Genomic DNA, 26,709 nt, shown 5'->3' with positions numbered 1-26,709 from the left:
CTATTGTGCCCCACGGAGCCACATGTTAGTTTCACAAGCAAGTATGCAGGAAGCATCCTCGACAAAAGGCCCATGCTGACTTGACATAAATAAGAGTAAATTCTGTTCAAAACCATAATCAAATGGTGCCGAAATGTATGGTAGCGGTGTTTATTATCCGCTCTCTCTACAGTTATTTAGAGTCCGGCTTGAATCGGTTGATTTAACCGAAGCGGTTTAGTAGAACCGCTGTTTTGGTGATGTTGTCCGCATGACGACTCCACCAAGAACCATAATTTTGGTCTATGAGTCTATGTGTGCTTCTTTTTTTTTCGTAAAATTATACCGACGATTAGAGCTAGTGGTACCGATGTATCAGGTAGGAAGCATGCTGTTCTTTGTTTTCGTTCGACAACAATAGCTGGGCAGGAAAAGTTATATTTAAGAGTTGAAAGATTATATCATTAAACTAAACTTCTTCTTCTTCTTCTTCCTCTTCTTTCGAGATTCACAACTTTTAACTACTTATCGATATCGTTCGTATAACAAATCTACAGACAAGATGTGTCCTACATGTAATGGAAAATCAAATGATTCAACAGCAGTTGAATCAGCACCTAATCCAGCATTAAAATCACAATATGAAACTAAATATGATCCTAAGAAAATCTTAAATGATCCAGAATTCAAAATCCTTTCACAAGGTGATTCAGAATTACAAGATAAAAAATTAAATATCGCATGTGCATATGATGAAAAACATAATATCAAAATGATTAAAAAACCTATACCAAAAGCTAGAGAAGGTGAAGTTGTTATTAGAATTAGAGCTACTGGTATTTGTGGGTGAGTTGAATATCTATCTACCTATACCCTTCTTTCTTGCTTTTTCCAGTTTTACCGAAAAGTTGATGAAGCAAAGCTGACGAGAATGAATACGAAATGTATTTGTTACTACACTAGATCCGACGTCCATTTCTGGAAACATGGTCAAATTGGTCCAACAATGATTGTAACTGATACATGTGGATCAGGACATGAATCTGCAGGTGAAATTATTGAAATTGGTGAAAATGTCAAACAATGGAAAGTAGGAGATAGAGTAGCTATTGAATGTGGTGTACCATGTGGTCAAGCAGATTGCGATATGTGTAGAACAGGTAGATACAATGCTTGTAAGTTTTTTTACCTTTCGAGTAATCATCTGCAGTACGAGAAGGAAGCTAATTCTCGACGCAACTCATTTATAGGTCCTAGAGTAGTATTCTTCTCAACACCACCATACCACGGTACTTTAACTAGATATCATGCTCATCCTGCATCATGGGTACATAAATTACCTGATAACTTATCTTACGAGGAAGGTTCTTTATGTGAACCTTTAGCAGTTGCTTTAGCAGGTATGGAAAGAGCTGGTGTTCAATTAGGTGATCCAGTTTTAATCTGGTGAGTAAAAGTTTTTTTAGCTTGAAACTCAATTACAATATAATTTGTCAAAATATAAGCTAACGAGGTTATGAAAACGTCAAATAGTGGTGCAGGACCAATTGGTTTAATTACATTAATAGCAGCACATGCAGCAGGATGTTATCCAATCATTATCACAGATTTACAAGAATCAAGATTAGATTTTGCTAAAACATTAGTTAAAAACGTTAAAACCTTACAAATTGAAAGAAATTGGTCATCACAAGAAACTGCAAATAAAATTAAAGAATTAGGTAAAGAACATAACACAAACATTAAATTAGCTATGGAATGTACCGGATTTGAAAGTTCTATTACTGCTGCTATTCACGTGAGTGATAGTAATTCAATTACCAAATATCGTGTCTTAGAGAGATTCTTACAATACAAGATACTGATCAATCATTTTTTGGCATACAGTCAGTTGTATTCGGTGGTAAAGTCTTCGTTATTGGTGTAGGACCATCTGAACAAAAAGTGAGTATTTTGGCTCTGTACCTTCAATCTTGTTGACTACACTATCAGATACCAAGGTGGAACGACTACTGACTCAGGTTAATCCACTTAATAGTACCCATTCGGTTATTGTTCAGCTAATGAAATCGATTTACAATACCAATACCGATATGCCAATCAAGTGAGTTTCCCCCTGCATTTCCCACAGTGCGGACATCAAATCCATATTATCAATGACTGAACACTGATTTATGGTTTCGATTTACCTTTTCTCGTCATATAGTATCCAAAAGCAATCAGATTAGTAGAAGGTGGTTTGATCGACTTGAAACCATTAGTCACACATAGATTCCCATTAAACAAAGCTGTTGATGCTTTCCACGTAGCTGCTGATCCTACACAAGGTGCTATCAAAGTTCAAATTCAAGATCTTGATTAGGAGTTAAGGTTATCATCCTCAATTCATTCAGTTTGAAGTTGAGATAAGATACTTCTTTTGGGTTCATGGAATTTAAGGATTTGATTGTTGGTGTAATGTAATATACATATTTATTATGGACGTTTTGGTTGAATTTTGGTTATCAGACTTTCCTATTTGGGTGATAATGTACTGGGATTATAGGAGATGAAATATCTTAGCTAGCTATTGGAAGTAGGAAATAGTGATAAGGGGAATCAGAGGTTCGTTTGTAGGTGGAAGATGATTCGGTGTGTTTATGTTGTAGAGTAGCAAGAAAGTACAGTACAATTCAACTATCATATCATGCAAACAAATTTATCATGTCAAAATTCCAAATTCAATTATTCACCAATAATTTGGTCATTGTAACCTGTATGTTTTCTCCATTTACTTGCATTACAAACGATAAAGGGCATTTAAGAAGTATGTACAGTAGAGATAGATGACTTGGGTTTATTTGCACAAAGTTATGCAAACAATCCATATTTGTGGCACTGCAGTGACCATGTCGGTATACAGACAGTAATCCAAGGACAGATAGTCTGACTCTTAAATGCATAATGCCAAATCTTGATCAATAGATTTAACGTAGTTGTGAACTATAATCAAAGATGTCGGTCGCCGTCATATCTTTACAGTGCATACGGTACAAAGAATAATGTCCCATAAATACAAATTATATTTCGTAGACTTCCTTCCCTTCGTCCTGTATCAACCGAATCCACCGTTGTTGTTGTTGTTATTATTGTTACCTCCAAAGGAATTACTACTAGGCCAAATACTACTTAAAGTGCCTAAATCTGCAAATGGCATTCTATGAATATGGGAAAAATACGATTTTAGAGTATCAGTAAACGTTCAGTAAACAATGTTATGTATTATGCACATGACTTAACGAGCCCGACAAAAAATGAACAGAGGAGAGGTTAATTCTACTCACAAATTTTGAGCCCAATCATTAGTCAAAGTTTGACCTTGTAAGAAATCATTACTGAAATTATTGGATATATTTGGATTATTCTGAAATAGATCATCTAACCAATTATTATTACTGTGTTCTGTTGATGTTGAAGTTGAAAATGGATCTTGATGCTGATGTTGTTGTTGATGATGATGATGAGTATCGTCATTATGATGTAAAGGTAATGAATTGTTTGGATTTTGATTTTGTTGTAAGTGAGATATTGATGAAAATGCTGATGCGGAAGGATGATTATTTGATTCATTTGAAGAAGGATTTGAATTTGGTTGAGGTGATAATAAATTAACGATTTTTAAACATCTCTCAGCTAATGGATCAGTTTTCTTTAATTGAATTAATATTGATCTAGCTTGATTAACTTGTTCTTCCCATTTAAATCTTCTAGAAGAAAATTTATCTGTATGTAAGGCTATTAAAGGTATAAAACTTGCTTGAAATAAGAAATGTCTAAGGAAGGGAATCAAATGAACGGAATATCAGTTTGTGTTTTCTTTATCGAAACGCATATCGTATAGTTGAAATCCCCTCTCACCCTCACCTACACCCCTTTGATGGCCTACTGCTCGCCTGGAATCTGGCACGGCACATGAAGGATAGAAAAATTAAACTCACAGCCCATACCAAGCTTCTAAACGATTTTCACTACCTAATCTAATTTTGAAAAATTCTTCTATACTATTTATAGTCTCTGAAGCAGAATTTTGACATCTTTTACAACAATTCATCTCATCTGTATCATCTTCGTTTATATCTTCATCGCCATCTCCTCTTCCTCTTCTAATGTTGGTGTTAGAAGAATTTGTTGAGGTTGATGGTGGTTGAGATTCAGACCATAAAGGTAAACCTCTTAGAGCTCTATCTAAAAACATTCTACGATGTAAGAGGATCTTTAAATTATAGAATCTCCATAACATTTTATACGAACCAAATCTTAACCAATGTTCTTTCGTGCTATTCGTATTAGCAGGTTGGAAATAATCGGGTATCAATTTTGACCATTCATCTAATTCGTAATCTAATTTTAAACATTCATATGAGGTTGGTGCAGGCATTGACATGATTTTTTGGTATATATGATTAGTATTCATGTGAAAGTGTGAAGCCCATATGATTGTTGAGTACACTGTTGGTTCTGCAACTTCAATAGGTGCGTGTGTGGCTGCTGGTGTAAATGACTGATACAATCCATTAGCAAATCAGCTATCACAGATCTAATAGTTGGAAATCACCCAGCTTACCTTGTCATGAACATTATGTACCATTCGAACGTCTGATTCAGCCGGATAAGAAGGTTGAAGCTGAGTTGTACGATTATATCAATACTCTCTCGTTCATCGGACGAAGACAGGAATAACAACGGAACTCACAACAGGTCTTCCGTAAGTAATACATGCACCAGCATCAAAAGCGACCATTGCACACCATAATCGACGTCTGCGTGTGGGCAAAGATGATTGGTCAATATCAGGATGAATCGTTTTCATTTTACTCACCTGATTTCTCGTTCAAAAGGTGTGATATTCCAAAATGGTAATTCACGATGTAACCCTAACCCAATTGCCAATCGCATGGCTATACCTAGATAAACGGATGATGAATTCGGTTTATTTCGTTGTTGCGATATTTTATGTAACAGACAATAAGCTTGTACTAGAGTGAGAGAACCACTTTCCAAGAAATCGGCGGTAATTAAAGAGATTGCTGATTCCATAAAATAATCTACCATATACATTGGTTTATAAGAGCAGAAAGCACCTAATGAAAGTACTAGATTACATAAGAGATCCCACCTATTTTGAAAAAGTCGCATGTTGGTAAAATCAGCATGTTGACAATGTCCACAAATAGGATAATGATTAAAGAAAGAGCTTGACTGGCGGTGTAACCATTTAATAAAATGTTTCGATACTCACTCTTTAGGTTTAGGTTGAGGTATAAGTTCATTCCATTGAGCTCTAAAAGTAGGTTCATGAAATAAAGGATATTGAGGATGATATAATTCAAAATATGCATTTAAACAATTATCAATATCCATTGTTGTCGGTTTCCAATTTTCTGGTTTTGGATATTCGATTTGATTTTGTGATTCTGTATCAATTGCTGTGAGTGGTATTGATCCTGCACAAATTTGTAAAATTCGTAATAATGTGGAGCCAGACGCGAAACCTAAAAACAGTTCAATCATACGTTAGATACAACAAAAGGTTATCAATTCGATTGAAAGATAATGGGTAAATAGAATAGAAAGACTTACCAAGATAACCTTGACCATCAGGTTTAATAGATAAAGAGGCATATCCATCATTACCTCTATCTGTTAAATGTGAATGTCTTTCATTCCATTCGTATCCTCTTGCTGAACTAGGTTGTCTTTCTAAAACTTCACTTGTTGAAGGATTCTGATTTAAATTTGGTCTAACAGAAGATGAGGGTATCGTATGTGGATTCATGTTGAAATAAGGAGAAGGAGCAGTATTATTGTTGTTATTATTTTTAGGAAAAGCAGATGATATAGATGATTGCATATGCGAATGCGAACGTGACGTTGAATTTGTGGCAGTTGGTGAAGTATAACTGGGTCCAGCTAAAGATTGAGAAGCCTGTTGAGCGATAGATGTAAATCCATCTTGATGATGTTGGTGATGGGAAGATGATGGAAGAGCAGAAGGATCAATGTCATAAGGATTTGAATTACCTTCATCAGCTAATGGAATTGACGTATCTAAATTTTCAGATATTGATGAAGTATTCATGGTTGATGAAGGTGAAATAATGAAAGAAGTTGAATCATGATTTCTATCTCTTTCTCTTTCATTTGATTCACGGCCAATTAGAGTATTTCTATCATATACTGATCCACCTCTAATCATTTCTGGTGGTGGAATGGATGAATTTCTTCGACTTCGACTTATCCCAAATGTTGCGGTAGTAGTTGAAGTGGATGCTTGCTGTTGATGTTGGTCTGAATGTATCTGTTGTAATTCTGATAAACGATTTTCTAATTCGTCTACATATCTATATTCATTTAATGTTCATATTGAGGAATCGCGTCAATATAGTGATCAACAAACATGTATGTTCCTGCTAAGATAATTGACTCACTCTTTAGTTCTTCTTCTTCTAGTAGGTTGAACACATTGTTTACCCAATTTAACACATAATCCACAAGGTATAAATCGATCACACTGATCATCAAGCCAAAGATCAGTAAATCTTGCTGCCCAATGAATGACTGGTTTGGATTTGACCTTACCTTTCTCTTCAAACGACTACATTCGGTACACTATAAGATGGCATTAATATCACTTTTACCGTACTGAAAGTGAGGCTGTATAAAACTTACAGCTCTTTTCGCTAAATGATCTTCACTTGTTTTACTTGGGGAACCCTGAGATTGACTTGAAGAAGACGCACGATCCGGCGGCATACTTGAGTGTAATGTACTTGGTGATCCAAGCCAAGAACCAAAATTCAAGGAAAAGCGGAATGAAGAGGGGAAAAGATCAATTGAATTTCATCTGATCTAGATCTAAAAAGTTTCACGAAGACAGGAAATTTACACAAAAGGATGAGAATGTTTCTTCAAAATCTCCAAATTTTGGTACTATTAGGAAGAAGAAGGCGTTGAGCATTTAATGGGAGCGGATCAAAGCGCCGCTTAGTTTCGCTTGTTTGGTTACCCACATACCTTACGTATTTTCCGGTAAAGGCAGGTGATGCGGAGGACTTTAATCACATGAATGGAGTCAATGGGGAATCAAACGTTCAAGAATGCTATGCAACAAACCCGCCACAGGTTTAAGCGCCTGTCGAATCAATCTGATATGGTGTTCAAATGTCAAGTGGGATACATATTCATCTCAACATGATCATACGTGTATATATTAGCTACATAAATATTGTGTTACTATTCAATTATTTGTTTACTTCTTTCCATACTATCATCGTCTCCAAAACTAGGCATTACAATTAGATGGCATCTTTAATCTTTTGTAATAAACCTTTCTTTTCACCGTGTTCATGGGCAACTGATGTACCTTCTTGGCCTTCTTTACCTGATAATTCGTTTCTAACACCTTGAGCTACACCTGGGTGAGATGAAGCACTTGATGGAGCAGCACCAACTTCTTGACCAGCTGATTTAGCTCTAGCAACTGGGTTATCAGATTCTGGGTTGCTACCTTCTCGACCAGTTAAAGCAGTGTTACCACCTGGACCTGAAGTGTTTCCTTTGAATGGACCTTGTTCATCGGCGTAGGCACCAAGGGCTCCTGTACCGGCTTTTCGGTCTCGACCAACAAAGTCTTTATCAGATGTACCGAGCTGCACAATGTTTCATGGTCAGCCCTGGATAAGATAGTTATATGAGTGAAAAAATCAACTCACGATACCACCAGCTCCACTGGTTCGAGAAAGGTTTCCTTCACCGTGTTCACCGGTTCGGTCGTATTCAGTGTCGGTAGCACCGGTGGCACCTGGGTGTCTTGAACCGTGAACTCTGTCAGAGTCGAATCTGTCGGTACCAGCGGCACCTGATGTAGCTGGACCACCGGCACCGGTTCTTTCGTAAAGGGCAGCATCTTGTTCAAGGTTACCAGTTCGGTCACCCTATTAAGAATATCTTAATCAGTATGATGGTACATGTAATGATGACAGGGTGACAAATAACTTACAGCTTCTCGTCTAGCAGCGTTCTCTAAACCACCAGTGACACCTGAGCCGTGGTGATGAGCATGAGTACCGGCAGTGATACCGGCACCACCAGCTGTACCACCTGAGGTGAGACTTGAACCAGTTGATGGGTAATCACCTGATCTATCTCCTACACCTCTTGTACCTGATAAACCGGTGTGTTCTGAATCGTGACCTTGTCCAGTAAGACTTGAACCGGTTGTGTGGTGGTGACCAGTGTGTTTGTTGGCTTCATATTCAGCACCGGCAATACCAACACCTACAGCACCTGTCGCACCGGCACCGGTACCGGTGTGATGATGGTGTCCAGTGCCAGTAAGACCTTGGCCTTGACCTAAACCTTCACCGACTCGTGATGGATTTTGTTCATGTTGTCTAAGACCTTCGCCAGAGTTGATATCTCTTTCATTTCCTGTACCGGTTGATGATCTACCGATTAAGTCTGATCCAGTACCAATAGCATGGTGACCAGTTTCAGAAGCACCTGTTAATCCATGTCCACCATGTGTGTGTTCTCTGTGGTATGGGTTACCTTCTCCTCTGTCTTCCTCAAATGGTTCTCTACCTGTTGTACCGGGTTGACCGCTATAAGAGAAAAAGTATATTAGCTTCAATAGAAGAATAGCAGGACAAAGGCAGAAAAGTGGAATCGATTTGGGGAAAGATGGTTTTTATAGGTTTATAGCACTCACGAGGTGAAAGTGTGTTGAATTTTATCTTCGAGTTGTTCTAAGTGTGACATGTTGTATTGATTTGTTTGATTGATATCTGTATCTTGAAGAGAAGGAAAAAGAAGAAAAGTAGGTCGTAAGTCAATAAGGGGTTCTATATATATCTCTTTGATATCTGATGTCTGATGATGGAGTGGTGTGATATAACGTCAGGTGAGAAGTTGCTGGTACGAACTGCTTAGACGAGGAATGACGTTACACACAAGGAATGACGATTATCCCATATTACACCAGCAAAACAAGAAAAGCTGAACAAGTGACAGGCACAAGATATATGACGCTATTATTCACCACGAGTCAAAAATACACAACGCTTGTCCGGCGGGTCGGGATATATTTCAAAGCTGGATTGTATTTACTGCGCATATCAAAATCTATCATAAGGGGCATGTTCTGCATTTAGCTCTGACGTCAATTGCAACGGGTGGAATAGCACCACACTGATCACAGAGTACAGAGTTATACAAAAGATACAGGGAATATATCCCGAAGATCAGTTTGTATACATGACAGCGCACGGTTGCAACTTTCAACACCGTCATAGTATCTGTTAGTCGTACCTTGAAACATATCGAGCAGTGACGTTGTCGATCTGGAGTCTCCACTTTAAGAAGAAAAAGCACGTGACTATGTGGCGTTTGTTGATACAGCTTAAAAACACTTAGATGCATAAAGTTAAAGTCAAATACGATACATAAAATGCATAGGGAAAGCGTACGAAAGGATATAATCTTACAAGCAGATACGGTAATCTCGAGTGATCTGTCATCTACTCAAAATCAGGAAGCCAGTGGTATTCATATTGTTTATGAAAGATTAGTTGATCCCCCCATGACTTGATGTATAGATTTCTTCAGCTTTTCTTAATTCATTAACATTGGATTGCCAAGTATTAAATGTCTCCTCAAGATCCGAGACTGCTTTAGGCTTTGGTCCAAGTTTTTCAACATCTTATAAAGGACTGCTGAATATAGATAAACATCTTCTTGTGCTGGGCACTAGAGGATTGGTGATTTTCTTCGATTTTAACCAATGACCTTTCAATTCGTCAAGTCTATCCCTTTTAGTGCTCTCATTAAGGGCCTTAGTATAATAGTCAGCTGCAACGGATGAATCCACAAAAAGACCTTTCATATAATAATAAGTATTTGCAAAATATTCTCCAATAGCATTTGCGTAATCATATCTTCTTGTCATGTATAATTCACCTTCAGATTGATTTACATCATCTATTGCTTTTTGATGTTCAGTCTCATTTCCGGAATAATGAGCAATAAGATCTCTTATAGAATTTTGCCAACCAATCTCAGATATTCCAACTGCTTGAGACAATCTTTCCAAGCTCTCTAATTCACCTGGATTTGAAAAACAGATATCATCACGAGCGTTCTTATATGCTTGAGCGGCGTTACTCAAATCTGAACTTAATCGGTTATAGTTTCAAGAGGCTGATTCTCTAAGTGCTTCTCCTCTTCCAACTTGGGACGTCATTGAGTATGATAAAATGGAGAAAAACGTGTGGAAGATTGAAATTCTGAACGATGATAAGAACGTTTATATACCATGTATAGAATAGTTCTTTCCTAATTTGCCAGTAGGATATATAGCAGCTAGTACAATGGACCTACATTTGAGGCAGATTGCTCCATTCATAAAGGTTGACATTCGCCTTCTCATGACAAAGGTTCCTGCCAGCCTCACACCTCTACCTTGTATACGTCACAGTAAGCCACGTATGACGAGCTGAAAGGATAGCTGCTATGTCACTCGTACATAGTCTTCGCTGAGCTAGGATGTCTAGTCACACTGGCCACACCAAACTACTGCAAGTTTCCCACCCACTACAGCGGTAATAAGAAGTTAGATCAAATACCGCAAGACATCAAAAAAGACATCAAATTAATGCGTAGAAGAGGTTCATTAATTGCTACTACTGTCGTATCGAACACAGGCAACCAAAAATGTATACATAGTTCTGTCTTGTCGTAGTAAAAGGTCGAGAGATTCGTCTGTCTGTATAACGAGTAGCCCTTCGAATGATACAGCGAGCGATGTGAAGGTTCTCCCACAGGTTCTACATTTCTTGAAGACGCTTCTACACAGTCATATTACTGGATCATTACTGTAGTCTGGATATCCAAATCGAGGACATTGAAAGCCCCATATCTCTTAGCCACATAACAAAATACATTATTCAAGTTTTATCCAAGTATATACAATAGACTGATTCCATACGTGATATATCAAGCTGCCTTTTATGCTCATTCCTTCTTTTCGTTCTGATCATTGTATGATCTACATGTACTAGACTGCAGGATTACCTTCTCCTCTTCATTCCCTTCGAGCGCGATTTTGTTTAGCTACTTCTCTTGATTGTTTCTCCAATAATTCAAAAGCATTCAAAACTTCGTCTTCAGTTACGGGAGTATCACTATTTACAGTGACTTCTTCACCTAAATTCAAGGTACCTTGTTCAGTCAATGGGAAAATTGTTGAATGTGGTATCACGAATTGTAATGATGCTCTTAAAGCCGCAATTTCGATTTTTGACGATTCGAGCTCCTGCATGGTCATAAACACACTTGCATTAGCGGTAGTACGTAAAGACTAGGTTAAATGGAATTAGAGTGAAACTTACCATGACTAAATCCCTTAAATAAACGTCTTTTTGATCCATTTGCCTTTTGACTAGAGATAACTGTGCAGAATCCATTTCGAGCTTTTTCATGTGCTCTTCTCTTCTCCTTCTGAACGCTTGTTGAGCCCGTTTGTTTTGTTCTGCTCTAGATAATTTAGAATCGGCACTATAGATTTCGATAAAATTGCATATTCAGCTATACATTCATCACTTGTTTTGCTAGAATAGCTGAAGAACCTGATTGGTAGGAGGAATGCGATCGTATGACTTACCCTTGTTCAGCTGATTCAGACTCATTTGTAGCCTTTTGATTGCTTGATGTCGCGGATAATGCTGGATCAAGCTGCTCACTGACATCTTTTGACTGACTTTGTTCACTTGGTATCGATAACGACGATATTGTTTTATTTATATCCTGTTTCATGATCGAATTGCTAAGTTCAGTTAAATGTCGAATATCATTCTCGTATTTATCTTGATTGGAATCCCTAGTATTCGAAGTTGAATTGTCATTTCTCACGTTACTCTGAGTAGGTAAGTTATCTGAAGTCATGGTTGCAGTAGGCTGTGATGCAGCTTGATTAAGTTGCGTATCCTGTTGTACTTCGGTATTGGCGTTAGACGGTGAAACATCATTTTTTTTAACTCTTCTTCTTTTATTTGAAGAAGTTGGACCGCCATTTTGATGTTGTAAATTTTGTGACTGTTGCTGTTCATCCATCTCCTTCCAACCTGCTCTTTCATGAGGTAATTTCCTTCTTTTACCACCCATTTCACCTCTATCACCATAGTCAGCTAATAAAGCAGCTTGTTCAATGACTTCTTGTCCATTCAAGATGTTTGGATCAGGTAATGATAATGATGATATTGTTTGTGATGCTAATCTTGCTAATGAGCTCGGTATTGGTGGTATATCGCCATTATTATTGTTAGAAGGTGTTATAGATCTTCTTTCATTTTGATCTTGATTCTGAGTTTGTTCGTGGTTCTGATTTTGAGCTGAAGTCACCCCACCACTAGCACCGCCGTTATTGTTGTTGTTGTTATTTTGACGCAAATTGTCAGGTTGGCTAGTCAAGTGATATTGTTGGTATGCTGGTGCTTGATGAGAAGATTGACCACCTTCATTCTTACCACCCACTGCAGGTGGTGCAGGTGATGCTGTTCCGCTAACGGCTTTATTATCGCTTGCCGTTGCATTTCGCGGAGGGGGTAGCCCAAAGGCTCGAGCTGTTTCCTCTGTGGGCGAGAAATTAGCTTGAGAGATATGTCTCAGACCCTTGGTTAGGTGGCAAGTAAGCTTACCAGTCATAGGAGGAGCATCATCTTCATCATCACTAGGTTCAGGACCGAAATGATCCAGATCTGTAACACATGTCAAGTATATAATGGAAAGAATCAGCTCTCTTCGTTACCAGTCGATATGGACGCGAAGATTATGACTTACACTGCATCAACCCGGTATCCACAGGTTCATCGGTAGGTCTTTCTGCCGTACCATTTGTGTACAAAAGGTTTGCTAATGAAGCGTGAGGATCTTGATTATTACTCATTCTGCTGCTTCTGCTATAGTCGTTGTTGTTATTGTTGTTGATGAAGTGGACGAAGAAGTGGAGGGGTTGAAAGATAAAAGGTTGATGTTGAGGTTATGTAAGGTGGATTGAAAAGATGAATGGGGACCGTGCTTACGTATCTCCTGGCTACCTCTTGCATCGTTGTTGACGAAGGTCACGAGGTTGACCATACCGCAGCGGGATTATCGGGGATACGCTGCGCCGGTGACCGGTGTGGCAGTCCCTCAAAATCACTCGTTGGCAGACTATGTGCTTTCTCTTCCGCAGAAGATAAAATCATAAAATCGCGAGTACTCGTTATTCTGCATAACATATGAAGCGATGTAAGTTGACAAGTGTATGTTCAGAAGTCATGTCGAGTGAAATTGACCTACAGCAAGTCAGTCCGTGAACAACATTTATCGGCCGACTTTTCTTAATTACAACACTGAAACATGCCATATTCGGGTCTGAAAGTCGCACAAGGTTCAATAATTGCTACTCCCATGAGTACAATTCCACTTCTCTGTGACAGTCAGCATCACAATCTATTATCCGGATTAGCATGAATTGGATGAACACCGAACACAAGTGGCCGAAGCGATAACTAATATCAACTATCAGTGTATCCAGAAATGCCCGATAAATACTGATGAAGACACCGTAATCAGTCTAAATCAAAACTTACTTCCCTTTTAGGATAAGCTTATCGATAATATAATGGTTACGAAGTAGACTGAAAAAATGATCGTCCCATCGATTTTATCATTAATTGATGACTAAATGTATGCTAAGTTTGACAACAGTTCAGAATTCAAGATATATAAAGAGGTTAAGCAATGTCGGAGGAGGCTGATCTTTCTTCTTCATCCATTCAAACAATTAAACTCATTACCAATCTGATTATTTCAGCAAGAACTCCATTTTCGCAACAAACGGATAATATCACATAGTCAATCAAACTCTTCAACGCAGATTCCATTAACTTGTCGACTATTTAATTGATAAATTAGTATATCAAGATGCCTCATTTAACTCAATCACCAATTTCATCACCATCATTAAGATCAATTGCACATGCTCAAATGAAATCATCTTATTTCCCTTCCGTTCCAAACACTTCACATTCATATCATTCAATAGCTAGAATCGCTCCTCCACCACCACCTACTCCACATTCTTCGTTGAATGTTTATTCTCATGGACATGGACATGGGTCTCCAGGGACAAGATCAAATTCAACTTTAGTTAGTTGTTTAAAAGGTTCACATAGTCGATACGAACCACCACAACCTCCATCAGCACCTCCTTCAGCAAGATCTAATGTCAATAATAATCTTCATAATAGTGGTCAATATTATGTCGCTTCTCCAGTATCCGAATCTACTCCACCTTACTATAGAGGTGATCATCCGGAAGAATACCTAAGACCAGCAATGAAGAGTTTAAACTTGACAGAAAAAAGAAGAACTTCATTAAAAGTTTCACAAATTCCTTTAGGTAATAATAGCGGTACCAGAGCCCTACATACTTCCACCAACGTTCAAGCACAAATGCACAATAAGATGCCTTACCACCACCACTTGAACGAAGAAATCCCCAGTCATCATAGTACCAATATTATGAATAACGCTCAACCAAAAGGTAGAAGACCATCATTTAAGATTGAATTGCCACCAAGACCTAATGTCAACCATCAAAATAATAATATGATGCATACTCAATTAAAACCTTTAAGTAATAATACACCTTTCGCATCGACTTTAGCACATCATCAAGAAATTGCTAACACATTGGCCACTAGAACTGGACGGGGACCAGTATTCATCGATCCTTTCGAAGGTTCTAATAATAACAATAACAACACTTATGACTATCCAGCAGGGGGATATATGATTTTGAGAGCACCAACCAAAAATAATTTGAATAGTAATTCATTTTTAGATGATTTTCCAAGTCCAACTCAACCGTTACATAATCAATTAGGATTGGAAAGAAGTCAAACTGAAATGATTTATGGTGAAGATGGTATCGGATTAGGATATTCATTAAATAAAAGAATCGCTACACCATGGTTAAGATCAAAAGGTGATGAAGAAGAATGGTTAAAAGCTGATGATTTACAAGGTTTCGATGGTAGTTTAAGAGATGTCGAAAAGACTGTTAGAGGTTTAGGTATTGCTTAATCAAATGGATAGTTTGTAGTATCGGTGACTTCGCAGAATAGATTTAGTTTTTATAGATAGCACATATGTTGATTATAACTGGAGAATTATTCATCGCAGTAGGAATTTTTCAATATCACATACGTACAGTACATAGATTATATAGATGAAAGCTTATGACAATATGCATGATTCATTACGACTTCAGCCCGATTGTTGTAAACTATACATGCACAGAATTACAAATCAATACGCTCATTGCCAGACCTCGTCATAACCAACAGGACTCATTTCCCAATTACCTTCATCTTGACCTTCTCTAGTCCAACCCATCTGATTCATTATAGCTCCTGCACCTCTGATGAATACACTTCCATCAACTTTACTCAATCCATGTAGTGTTTCGTGAGTTTGACCACCAGACAGGTACGTTCCAATGAAACAACCTGGTTTTGTGGATCCATATGATGTAGAGAAATATAACAGTGATCTGATAGCTTTAGGACAATGCGAGTCTGCGGCCCGAAAAAGCAAGCACATAAAAATCAGCTCAAGACTCCAATTACAACAACGGAGACATCGCAAAAAGGGCAAAAGAAAAACTAATACTTGCCAGGATGAGATAAACTACTTTCAATGATACCTAACCAAGGGTTTCTGTTTTCTTTCTTTTCAGGTCGCCCGATAACATTACCTTCTTTCGCTTTAACAATACTGTCTGCTCCAGGAGCAGTAGGGAAAGCGTCATATGACATTAACAAGTCTGGGTCAATTTGAGGTCTACCTCTTGCTAAAGCTGTATTGAGAATAACCAACAAATAGGCTTTTAGGAGTAACCTTCTATTCGGGATCGATAAGATTGGCATGTAAGATGGAATGAAAATTGAAGAGGTTAAAGTGTGCATCTACAGTGTAGTGTTATCGAGATAAGCATAATCAGCGAAAGTAGCATTCAACACATGTGTGCGATTGAACCCTATCATGAACTTACCAAGAAGAAATCGACTTTTAGTCCCTTTCCTTTTCTACCTGTAGCACAAGCTAAGAGGGTGACAAGAATAGCCAATTCTTCATATTTTCTCTTCCAACCTTCTTTTTCATTATTATCTAATTCTGAATCAGTTAAACTCCATTCTTCAACTAAATCTCTTAATTCCTGAGCTTTTGAACCTTCTGAAGCAAATTTGATTCTTTCATTTATACTTGAATCTGGATCGTACGGTGCTGGAACCAATTTTTCAGATTTTGATAATATTGAGTAAATCTCTAATAATGATCGTCCTAATCTTGGTTCTCTAGCACAATTTGGTTCTAAGCAATCTTCTGATTCAGGTATATCTCTTGCTGGTCTTCGTAAATGTTCTGGAACAGGATTGGACGGATATAAGATCTCATGAACGTATTCAGGCGTTAAGATTGGTGCGTTTAATTCATCTGAGTGTACTGCTGCTTCAGCAAGACTAAAAGAGCTATCATAAGCGCTGGTCAATACTCCAAAAAAAAGATTTATCTTCACTCACCCTTCTGCCAAAACAACCTTATCATTGAACTCTAATCCGAAACCAACGTGGATGAAAGGATGAAAAACACCGCCGACAAGTCTATCAATCATCATTGGACCATCTTTTTCTTCTCCATCTCCATTTTTGAATTTTTGCCAATTGGCCGGTCCTGAAAAGATATACTTGTTTATGGTCTCAATGGGACCGAGTCTTTCAATCTCTTTGTGGAAGAACGTCAAGTAACGGGAATAAGTACTGTGAAAGGCATGATTAACGACTCGTACTTGCATTAATCAGGTCCCAAAGAAAAATTGTTCATTTGGTACATCGTCTGGGGCGGGACGTATGGTAGACGTACCCTTTTCTTCCAACATACTGTCTATCACCCCAATTACTATCATCGATTTTATCGGGTATATTTTTCACTTCCTCTTTATCTCTATGGCTATCATTCGGGTCAAGAGAGATCAAATATGATTTATCATGTTCCCAAGTATCTCTGATCAATTGAGAGGATGCACCAAAAGAGTATCTTGTTAATGCAGAATGTGGGAAATGATTATGCGCGACTAAACAGGAATCAAATGAGGTATTTTTTCAGCTTCAGTGCTACACAAATATCCTCGTAATATGAAGTAGATGGTATAACATACATCGCCTAGATTCATAAATATCATATCCTCTATCATTCTCCTGCAAGACTTCTCTGACAGCTTTTGTTGATTCCCAATTAACTCCAGGCCATCTAAATACTTTTGAAGGTTCAGCAGTTGAGTTTGGGTAGTGTTTAGTGAAAGCAATTTCAGATGACATGGTTGAGTATCTTCTGTTGTTGTTTGACAACTTGGTAAATGTAGTATATGATTTTCCTGATATATTGGTACTCAATTTCTTGCTAGCTCTACGGATCATTTGTAGCTGATAGGGATCGTCAGCTGAAATGTTTATCGAAGGTGATGAGAAAGTAGATGATGTCGATTGGTCAACGTATTCTAGTACTTTTTATTCATTTCTAAACAAGTGGACGTAACAAGTGGAGGTCGTGATCAGTCACCTGTCTATCCATGAGGTCGGTTTTATGACGTCATAACGCATGTGCTTTGAATTGTTATCAAATTCAACCTCTGTTTACATGGAAAACCATATATGTCCGTACATAATCTGATCTTCTTACTCTTCTCAAACACCTGCATATATAGAACCCCTTACAGCCTAGAAGATCTGACAAAATCGCTATAGTAACTCATACAACATGGTAACTCAGGACGAAAGAAGTGAACCCTCACAGGTAACTGGTCAATTATACACAGCAGCAGGAATAGCTCAACAAGTAAGTTACCGTTGCCATATCACATTGGACATTTTGTCCCATCTGATTATTTATTTGATAATTTGAGTGAACTGATATTGAGTCAATGATAGACTGTAGCTTCAATTATACCTTCTGCGTTAGGTGGTGATGCTATACTTGAAGCAGGTGAAAATTTAGAAAAATCAGGTAAATTACAAGTTGATGATGCTAAACGTAAAAAAGCTTTAGAATCTTCAATAGATTCTGGTGTAGGTAAAGCTAAATCGTAAGTATCACTTATATTGTAATTTTATTCTTTTGAATTTAAATTTAATATATGTGGCTGAATTTTACAATTTGACCCATTTTGATAGGGCATTTGGATACTTGACATCAGATCAAGAAAAACAAAATCAAGGTAATAAAGAAAGTGAAAAAGCTCAATGGGATTATAAACAAGCTACATCAGATTCAATTGCAGCAATACCTATACCATCAAAAGAAGGTTTGGAAGGTAAATTAGAAAGCGTTCAAGGTATGGTAACTGGAGATCAAGAAAAACAAAAACAAGGTAATGTAAAAGCTGAAAAAGCTGCTTGGAAAGATGGTGTATAGGTAAGAAGAACGATATATAAATGTATAATGAAGAAAAAAATTCGACCAGCTTAATCAATAAGTCATGCATCAAAAATTTAATAATACGAATGGTAATGATTAATTGAGACTTGATGGATAAGTTGTGTCAGAAGTGGCTTGTGTGTTATCGCGAAATTGAGGATTACCAGCATTGAAAAATACTGATTATGTATCTCTACATGTATGCATGAAGAAGAATATTCCTATATGATCGTAATGCAAAGGTCGCACTATTCCCACTTCAATTCCCATCTCTACTTCTTCAAAGTTCTTTGTTTTTCAGCAAACTCGACGATTTTCCTCTCAATAAACATTCCTTTTCTTTTTCTGACAGAATCAACATAACCTTTTGCTACATTTGCTCTATCAGCTTTTTCACCTAAATCTTCTAATTCTTCTTGTGTAGTTGGTACCCAAAATGGATCTTGATCTAAAGTTTCGAATCCTGAAAATATTAATTGTGGTGATGCTGCTCCTGAAGTACGTTTTCGAATTTCTATAAAAAGCAAAGGGTTAATCAGATACATTTTATGGAATTAATCTATCTAACACCCAAAAAAGAGAAAAAATAATAGAAAAACTTACCATCTGCAAATCCAAAACTTTCTACAACAGGTAACATCGCTCTTATAGTAAAGAATGATGTACCTTCTTTCATTTCTTCTGAGACTATTCTACCTCTTCTTCTAGCTACTACCGCATATACTTTACCGAGCACATCGGCTACAAGCCCAGTGTCAGCTTGACCCAACAAGGTACATCATAAAGAGAGTTACAGCTGTACTCACTTGATGCTTGAATATCACAAGTATACATGGCTAATTTGATTCGAGGTGACCAATCTAGCATACCAGCTCTACATGCATCTCTGACTGATGAGATTAAAGCTCCAGTTATAGCTGCAGTACGTCCTCTACCTAAAAACCACAATCAAATTCAACAGCGATCAATACAAACTCCAGTGATTCCAAGATGAATAGCGGATGACTCACCTTGTTCAGACTCAAATTCTTCTTTGTTCAAAGTGATATCTTCAACAACCCATGCCATACCTACAACAGGTTCAGAGCATAATGGACCTTGGAAAGTAGCCATTTGAAATCCAGCTTCCATAGAGTTTTCAAAATCTCTCAATAGTCTTAATTCAGCCTTTGCATTATCGTTGTTATCTTCGTTATTGTCATTAAATGATAAAGTTATAGTAGCTAATTGATCATGAGCTAAAGCATTATCAGCAACTTGTAAAGCTGCATCAGCGGTTTGACCTTCAGCTCTTGCTTTTGCGAACAGGTTTTCTTTTTCTCGTAGTCTAAATTATAACATGCTTTATTAGTGACTTCCGATTTGGAATATTATCGATTAAACAAAAACTCACCGGATTTGTGTTTTACCAGATGGATCTAATAAAACATTTGCCCCCATTCGTTTAGGTCCAAACGACCAAATTCTATCTGCTGCTCCAGCCCAATCAGGTCCAGCTTTATTGAACATGGTCTCAAGTTCAGTCCAGAATTGATCAGGTGTTAATTTTCTACTTTGTTCAGTAGTAGCTTCTCCTGCATCTCGTTCTTCCTGGGTTTCTTCCTCTTCATCGCCCTGATCACGCTTTTGTACCATCATAGAACCGATCGTACTCGTTTGCGATAAGAGGAATTCTATGATCTTAGGTGGAAGGGGAATGGCTCGTACAGTGAACGTTACCAAACCGTTCAAGATAGATCCGTTGATTGTGCCTCGTGGAGCACCTGCTGTCTTTGGAGGAGCCATATCTGGAATGCACGTCGTGAGCTGATGGTCCGTCGGAACAGTTTCTCCGATTTAGCTCACCTGGAGCTTTGACTGCTGACTCTCTATATGGCACAATGACAGCAGATTGCTGTATAGGACATTTGGCAAATCGCTCTTGCAAATCTTTTATACATCGCTAAGGAGTATATATATCAGCTATTGCCCTCTCGCCAAAATCAGACGATAGCTCACTTGTAGATGGATCTCTCCTGCAGTTATAATGACATGTTCACCCGTCTCTTGAACAAGATATTCGGCACACGGATCAGCTTGATTGAGGATTTGCAGACCTCGAATAAGTTTAGACATATCACCTGGAACATTGATCAGCTGGATACCATCAGAGAATTGCAAGACAGCTCACTTGGGTTTTCAGGCTCAAGGGCTACTCTAACGATCGGAGCAGACTAAACCCATGACGTTAGCTAATTGTTAACTAGCCGTATCATCCATTAGCTTACCTGTAAATTCACTCCAGCCAAGTTAACTAGAGTTGCATCTTCCTTTATTTCGTCGATACCTTCTGAAGTAGGAGCCCAAAGAGTAGCACTTCTAGGTACAACTCTTTCCAAACCACCAATTGCACAAACATGACCCGCTGGAACTTCTTCAACTTGAACTAATTCTCTACCCATCATCATATATAAATCTGTTACTTTAACTAATGAAACATGTTTTGAATTTCTTGGATGTTTTGGTCCTAAATCATTTTCATACTTAGGCAAAGTAACAATTAAATTTGTATTTCTTTTCAAAACTCCTGAAAATATTCTTGAAAATCCTAATAAGACTTCTGAACTTTCATCTATAGGTATTAAAGTTTCTTCTTGTTTTTGTGATTGTGATTGGATTCCAGGTTCTATACCATTATCTACCTCCTGAGAACCTTCCAGATTTATAGAATTTAAGGGTTTAATTAGATCTTCTCCGTTTTCAGGTAATGGTATACCATTTGATTGAATTCCACCAGTGATTTCTTTTCTAGAAGCTAATAATGCTGATCTTTTTTCTCTCTCTTCTTTTCCACGTTGTCTCATCTCTTCAGCAGTCATTTCTTTAGGTTTAAATTCAGGTAATTCACTTCTTTGAACAGCAAACATTTTACTAACATAAGCAACTAAATTTGAATTTTCAGATTGATTACATTCATATAAACCTTTTTCTAAATCGTTTGTTGGAATAAGTGGTGTACTTGATGAAGCTGCTTTTTCAGGATGTAGCATAAAAGGTAATCTGATTGCTTGTGCAGAAGAAGGTGAAGGCATAACATCTATAACAGCTTGGAAAGTTGCCGTAGAAAGTGGTAACCATTGTTGCATAATTATATTCAGTAGATTTTTCGTATCTTTTGATCGAATGTCTCTAGGTGTCACACGTACTCCTAATGCAGTAACGATTTTCTGGGTAGCCTCGGGGTCACTATAGAATTTATTAGCGTTTTGTCCGTGGATCAGAATTGAAGATACTTGATATATTATAAATAAATATAATTGACTAGACTAGTATGAACTTACTGTTGATTCAAAACGGTATCATAAACTCTCCATATATTTTCTAAAACGAATTGTACGAAAAGTGGTTTCAAATTTCTACCTTGTAATTGTTTTCTACCTACAACTCTCTTGGATTTTGGATCTAAATACCAATCACCCCATAAAACTCTTCTTAAATTTGATTCTTTAATCTTTAATTTTTCTGAATATAATCTTGCAAATTTACCTAATCTAAATGCCCAACCATCTATGGCAGAAGCAAATAATACATTTCCTCTATCAGGTGCAAAATATATATCTTCATCTTCTTTTTCTTCAAATTCTTTTTCAACATCATCTTCCACATCATTAGTTGACATCGACGAAGAATCACCACCTTGTTGTTGTTGCTGTTGTTCATCTTGCTTTGATTTTCTAGCAGCTAGTCTCTTTTCACGTTCTTCTCTCCAACGTAAATCATCTTCCATTCTCTCAGATGCATAAAATGATCCCATAACTGCATTAACTTGTTCAATCAATTGTGTTAAATGATGATATGCTTCAGAAGGTGACATTTGTAATTCTGTAATTAATCTATCAATTTTATTTATTACTAATAATGGTCGTAATTTATCTATCCATGCTTGTCTAAGTACAGCTATTGTCTACAAGGGAAACATCATTAGAACAGGATCCACTGTAAAGGGAATTTTAGAGATAAGTTATCTTACCTGAGTACAAACACCTTCCCAGCAATCTACCAAAACTAAAGCACCATCACATAATCTAGATGCTGTAGAAACCTCTGAAGCGAAATCGACATGACCTGGTGTATCGATAACATTACATAGATGTTTTGAGGTTGAAGCTGTCACAAAAGTCAGCTGAGCCATCATAGTAGGTGCGACTAACTGGCCAACTCACCTGTACCATCTGGACCTATACGATTCATATCAAATCTCAACGATACCTGAAGATTAATTGATCAGCTGCTTCTTTACAAGAACCGTTAGAGACATTGCTTACAGCACTACTCTCCATGGTAATACCCCTTTCCTGTTCATCTTCTCTTGAGTCCAGAAATCGCAACTTTCCTGCCATACGAGACGAGATGATATTGTTTGATGATAGTAAACTATCCGCGAAAGATGTTTTACCATGATCGACATGGGCCACAATGGTAACGTTCTACAGAATATTCATCGGTAAGTTCGAATTTATATCTAGAGGCAAGTATGATGAAAGCCACAGTGCACTCACTCGGGTGTTCTCTAGAGGGACTGCAAACGTCTGTGACATCTTGACAAGTTCTTTCTGCTATTCTGCTATTCTGCTAAGGTAGGTGTATGTCCGATAAATTCTTCTTGACTCTATTATTGATCCTAACTTTTCCTGTGATTGGGAATTCACCCTATTCAATAAGATATCTATATATGTGGTCCTTCGATACCGATTGCGGCTCCGATTCATATGTATATCTTACCCAAAGAACAAAGAGAACCAAGGATCTTTATAAATTTAGATCGTTCATCGTCATAGACATTTCTTTCGCTCGGATCCGAAAAATACATGGTGATTTAAATGATGATATCATCACTTTCTCGTCTGGTACTTTAACCGGTTTATCAGAATGCGATTTTGTCTCTTCTTCCTTCTTTGGCTTGTGTTCCATCCATCCTTGACTTCCTGGTAATCAGAGCAGCACATGTAATAAGATATAACGACCCGTTAACAAAAAAGAGAATGAACGAGAATGCGAAGCGATTGATACGAGCGATATTTGTCAACACGACATCCTCACCATTCGATACGGACCAATAAGCTATTTATCATTTTGTCTGGCACCTCTTCACCCCCGTCAACAGATTCAGCCCATCACATATACCGGATGACAATTTAGGAGCAAAAAAGGACTATTGATACTGAAGACATAGTACTAAACGCGAGATGACTCATTCGACTTCGAAATTACCACCACCAGCTGTATTTTTGTATAAAGAGACACTTCATGCAATATCATTACCGCCTTTAGCATCATGGTTAATCGGTCTAAGGAAACCTGAACATCTGATTAGATTAAATGATTTATTAGAAAGATATAAAACACCACAGAGCTACCATCGTATAGATGTACGTTTAGTAGAAAGCTCAGAACTACCTCCTGGAACTCCAGATAGTCCACATAATCCCCTCTTAGAAGAAGGTAATAACAGTAAAACGGAAGGAGATGGGAGGGAAAGAGAAGTTAGTAAGGATAGGGAATTTATAGAATTGGAAGAAGGAACAACTTTAAATACGTACTGGGATCACAAGAATGGTGTCCAGCCGTCAAATACCTTGTTAGAAGAGCAGCAGCAGCAGCAGCACATTAATGATGATAATACTTTGGCACAACAAGAGGAAGAAGACGGTGAGGAAATTGTAGTTCAGAGAGACGTGGAACAGTCAAAACCCCTTCAGACTCCTGAACTACAGCATAATGAAGTAACTACAAACAAAGAATCGAGTATAATACCTTCACCCTCACAAACGGAACTTGCTTTGAAACCTATACAGATACCTCCATTACCATCTGTTTTACCACCTTCAATTCTGACTGGTGATATTGAAAAATCACCACCAACACCGAAATATCCATTACCTCCTACAGGACCAAAACGTAAGGTCAGAGAGTTACGATTAGATTTACGTACTTTAGATGCCGCAGCTCTATTTGCGTTAGAGACTTGGCGTAGAGAAGAATTAGGTTTGGAAAAATTAGAAATGGATGTTCCTGATTCTGTTTGGTATAAAGATGCAACACCTACACCGGAACCTGAACCTGTACCCTCTTCGCCCCCTTCACCTTCGACACGTTTGACCTCTATTCCCAAGAGAAGAGGTAGACCGCCAAAGAAACAAGTCAACACTCGCATGAATGATCCCATAATTATCGATACTAATGAAGCAGAAGACACCGGATTAGGATTACATATTAATGTAGATGGGGAAAGTAACAATATATCAGGCGAGAACCAAGGTCTGCTGCACAGCTCGAAATCCAGTAATGATGAATATCCTCTTGAGGGTATAGACAAAACAAGTAGTATCCAAGTAGCGAATATACTCGATTCTTTAGGTGAACTAGCTCAAAAGAGCTTAGCGGTAGATGTTGAGAATGAACAGCCGACACTTCACGGTCCAACAAGTGGAAACGATATCATGGAACAGTCTAAGTCAGTTGACATCGCTACTGACGATAAGCAAGTAATAATAAATGCCGACACTCAAGTGGAAACTGGACCTTCTCAGGTAAGCGTTTCAGCTACCACAGCTCAAACTTCACCACCACCACCTGAGGAAATCACAAGAACACCTTCACCGCACATCCTCCTAAATGACATTTTCAACGAAAAAGAGGACGATGATCCAGATTTCGTACCACCTCCTTCGCCTTCACGAAGAAGAAATACCAGATCTAGTAGAAAGAGAAAATCTGATTCAAATGTTGTTGTGGGAGTCCAAATGGGATTTTCCGAATACCAACATGCAATGAGATCCGATTCTGAAAATCTGAAAATAGGTCAAACAGATATCGCATTTACAAGTCAGGTGGGAGAAGCCAATACAAATAAAAGAACAACGCTCAAATCTAACGATGTAGAAATTATCGATTCTTCACCAGCTACTCAACACATAGCTTCTCAACCAGCGAAGATGGTTCCTCTCGATGAACAGGCCGAACCTGCGTTAAAGGTAATATCGCATGAATCTGAAAAGAGTCGACCAAACAATCAAAGCAAGAAACGAAATAGACCATCTTGGTCTACTCAGACTATTCAGTCTGATGAAATCGATGAGTTGGAAGATACACCCCCACCTGCGCCTACACAACTCCCAGCTAAAAAGGTTAGAAAGTTAAATACCAGTACGCCGAAAAAACAAACGAAATCTAGATCTAGATCTAGAGTAAAATTCGCAATTGAAATACCAACTAGAAAAGCGGAACTAGTAACAAACAACGATAATGACGATGATGATGATGAAGAGGAAGAAGAATGGGGTTTCTTGAAGTCCTTTGGATGAAATCCATTTGTATAAATCGCTCCTCATCCAGATGATACCTTTTTTGGGTTTTAGATTGCGATCATGTAATTAATTCATATGTACAGATAACTCAGGTTGTATAGTCAAAGTACAGTATGTATAGTACATCATACATTAAATATGTATCTGTGTAAGTAGTAAATTGAGAAATCAAGGTCTATCGTTGTTCAATGATTGGTATACTCCAGCTAGAGTGTACCCTTACTTGATTGACGGTATCCCGAATAGCAAGCATGAAATTGTCAAGTATGTTATATCAAAATATCATTCTCGATTCAAGTGAAATGGAAGTATTTCTACTAGTACTAAATTTACACCACAATTGTATGCACCACCTTACTGTTTGAGTACGGGAAATTTGCTCTGAACCGAATAAATGGGTTCTTTTATTAGTCCATTTCCCGGTTCCCGCTTTCATGTTATCCTGCAATTTCGGTTTTGGAGGTTTTTGCGCAGTCTACGTAGATCATAATTGTGTATAGATTTCAAGCTTGAATGTACCCAAAGCTCCTTTTGTGCACAGTCTCTTTGTCTTTCCCCGATATACTGTAGCATATACAAAAATAGACCTGCATATAGGATGTAGAAACCCGTCGAAAGGGCACTTAGATCTCTCACCAGAAGCAACAGCCAAGCAGTAATTAATCTTTATGATAGATCGCGTAATTTGATGTTCGAATAAACAGATCAAGAGCGCGTCCACCCTTGCTCGGGTTTACATCCAAGTTTCACACATACAGTTTTGTATGCGGTATGCGGGTTCCTATTAAACCGATGATCGTCCTTGCACTCGTCCTTCTTTATCCTTGTT

The 26,709-nt window shown here is 37.8% G+C and overlaps 10 protein-coding genes across 10 annotated transcripts; 4 read left to right on the top strand and 6 right to left on the bottom strand.

The window, feature by feature from the left end:
* Positions 1–541: 541 nt before the first annotated feature.
* On the top strand, positions 542–2,341 carry L201_004491 (uncharacterized protein; the record flags this gene model as incomplete). Its single annotated transcript, XM_066220233.1, has 7 exons — positions 542–825; positions 943–1,154; positions 1,230–1,425; positions 1,513–1,777; positions 1,867–1,923; positions 2,018–2,083; positions 2,186–2,341. The coding sequence occupies 7 exons, from the start codon at positions 542–544 to the stop codon at positions 2,339–2,341; spliced, it is 1,236 nt and encodes a 411-aa protein (XP_066076330.1).
* A 732-nt stretch (positions 2,342–3,073) lies between these two features.
* L201_004490 (uncharacterized protein) lies at positions 3,074–6,771 on the bottom strand (the record flags this gene model as incomplete). Its single annotated transcript, XM_066220232.1, has 10 exons — positions 3,074–3,176; positions 3,303–3,791; positions 3,957–4,519; positions 4,583–4,642; positions 4,712–4,778; positions 4,838–5,134; positions 5,258–5,510; positions 5,599–6,359; positions 6,447–6,613; positions 6,688–6,771. 10 exons carry the CDS (start codon positions 6,769–6,771, stop codon positions 3,074–3,076), a joined length of 2,844 nt encoding a protein of 947 aa, XP_066076329.1.
* A 542-nt stretch (positions 6,772–7,313) lies between these two features.
* L201_004489 (uncharacterized protein) lies at positions 7,314–8,778 on the bottom strand (the record flags this gene model as incomplete). Its single annotated transcript, XM_066220231.1, has 4 exons — positions 7,314–7,667; positions 7,731–7,952; positions 8,018–8,621; positions 8,729–8,778. 4 exons carry the CDS (start codon positions 8,776–8,778, stop codon positions 7,314–7,316), a joined length of 1,230 nt encoding a protein of 409 aa, XP_066076328.1.
* Positions 8,779–9,718: 940 nt separating this feature from the next.
* L201_004488 (uncharacterized protein) lies at positions 9,719–10,432 on the bottom strand (the record flags this gene model as incomplete). Its single annotated transcript, XM_066220230.1, has 2 exons — positions 9,719–10,185; positions 10,396–10,432. The coding sequence occupies 2 exons, from the start codon at positions 10,430–10,432 to the stop codon at positions 9,719–9,721; spliced, it is 504 nt and encodes a 167-aa protein (XP_066076327.1).
* A 666-nt stretch (positions 10,433–11,098) lies between these two features.
* On the bottom strand, positions 11,099–12,958 carry L201_004487 (uncharacterized protein; the record flags this gene model as incomplete). Its single annotated transcript, XM_066220229.1, has 5 exons — positions 11,099–11,329; positions 11,406–11,571; positions 11,678–12,644; positions 12,711–12,770; positions 12,853–12,958. 5 exons carry the CDS (start codon positions 12,956–12,958, stop codon positions 11,099–11,101), a joined length of 1,530 nt encoding a protein of 509 aa, XP_066076326.1.
* A 1,022-nt stretch (positions 12,959–13,980) lies between these two features.
* Positions 13,981–15,144, top strand: L201_004486 (uncharacterized protein; the record flags this gene model as incomplete). Its single annotated transcript, XM_066220228.1, has 1 exon — positions 13,981–15,144. The coding sequence occupies one exon, from the start codon at positions 13,981–13,983 to the stop codon at positions 15,142–15,144; it is 1,164 nt and encodes a 387-aa protein (XP_066076325.1).
* Positions 15,145–15,378: 234 nt separating this feature from the next.
* On the bottom strand, positions 15,379–17,438 carry L201_004485 (uncharacterized protein; the record flags this gene model as incomplete). Its single annotated transcript, XM_066220227.1, has 6 exons — positions 15,379–15,638; positions 15,737–16,028; positions 16,115–16,583; positions 16,644–16,880; positions 16,984–17,194; positions 17,279–17,438. 6 exons carry the CDS (start codon positions 17,436–17,438, stop codon positions 15,379–15,381), a joined length of 1,629 nt encoding a protein of 542 aa, XP_066076324.1.
* Positions 17,439–17,877: 439 nt separating this feature from the next.
* L201_004484 (uncharacterized protein) lies at positions 17,878–18,531 on the top strand (the record flags this gene model as incomplete). Its single annotated transcript, XM_066220226.1, has 3 exons — positions 17,878–17,955; positions 18,048–18,202; positions 18,291–18,531. 3 exons carry the CDS (start codon positions 17,878–17,880, stop codon positions 18,529–18,531), a joined length of 474 nt encoding a protein of 157 aa, XP_066076323.1.
* Positions 18,532–18,806: 275 nt separating this feature from the next.
* Positions 18,807–23,111, bottom strand: L201_004483 (uncharacterized protein; the record flags this gene model as incomplete). Its single annotated transcript, XM_066220225.1, has 14 exons — positions 18,807–19,048; positions 19,138–19,275; positions 19,341–19,469; positions 19,545–19,861; positions 19,928–20,321; positions 20,380–20,476; positions 20,533–20,654; positions 20,705–20,747; positions 20,802–21,759; positions 21,855–22,477; positions 22,544–22,680; positions 22,737–22,782; positions 22,839–23,000; positions 23,073–23,111. 14 exons carry the CDS (start codon positions 23,109–23,111, stop codon positions 18,807–18,809), a joined length of 3,447 nt encoding a protein of 1,148 aa, XP_066076322.1.
* Positions 23,112–23,759: 648 nt separating this feature from the next.
* Positions 23,760–25,877, top strand: L201_004482 (uncharacterized protein; the record flags this gene model as incomplete). Its single annotated transcript, XM_066220224.1, has 1 exon — positions 23,760–25,877. One exon carries the CDS (start codon positions 23,760–23,762, stop codon positions 25,875–25,877), a length of 2,118 nt encoding a protein of 705 aa, XP_066076321.1.
* Between the last annotated feature and the right edge of the window lie 832 nt (positions 25,878–26,709).

The sequence above is a fragment of the Kwoniella dendrophila genome, chromosome 5 (assembly GCF_036810415.1).
Source record: "Kwoniella dendrophila CBS 6074 chromosome 5, complete sequence".
Classification (NCBI taxonomy): Eukaryota; Fungi; Basidiomycota; class Tremellomycetes; order Tremellales; family Cryptococcaceae; genus Kwoniella; species Kwoniella dendrophila.
This window is presented reverse-complemented; position numbering and strand designations above follow the sequence as displayed.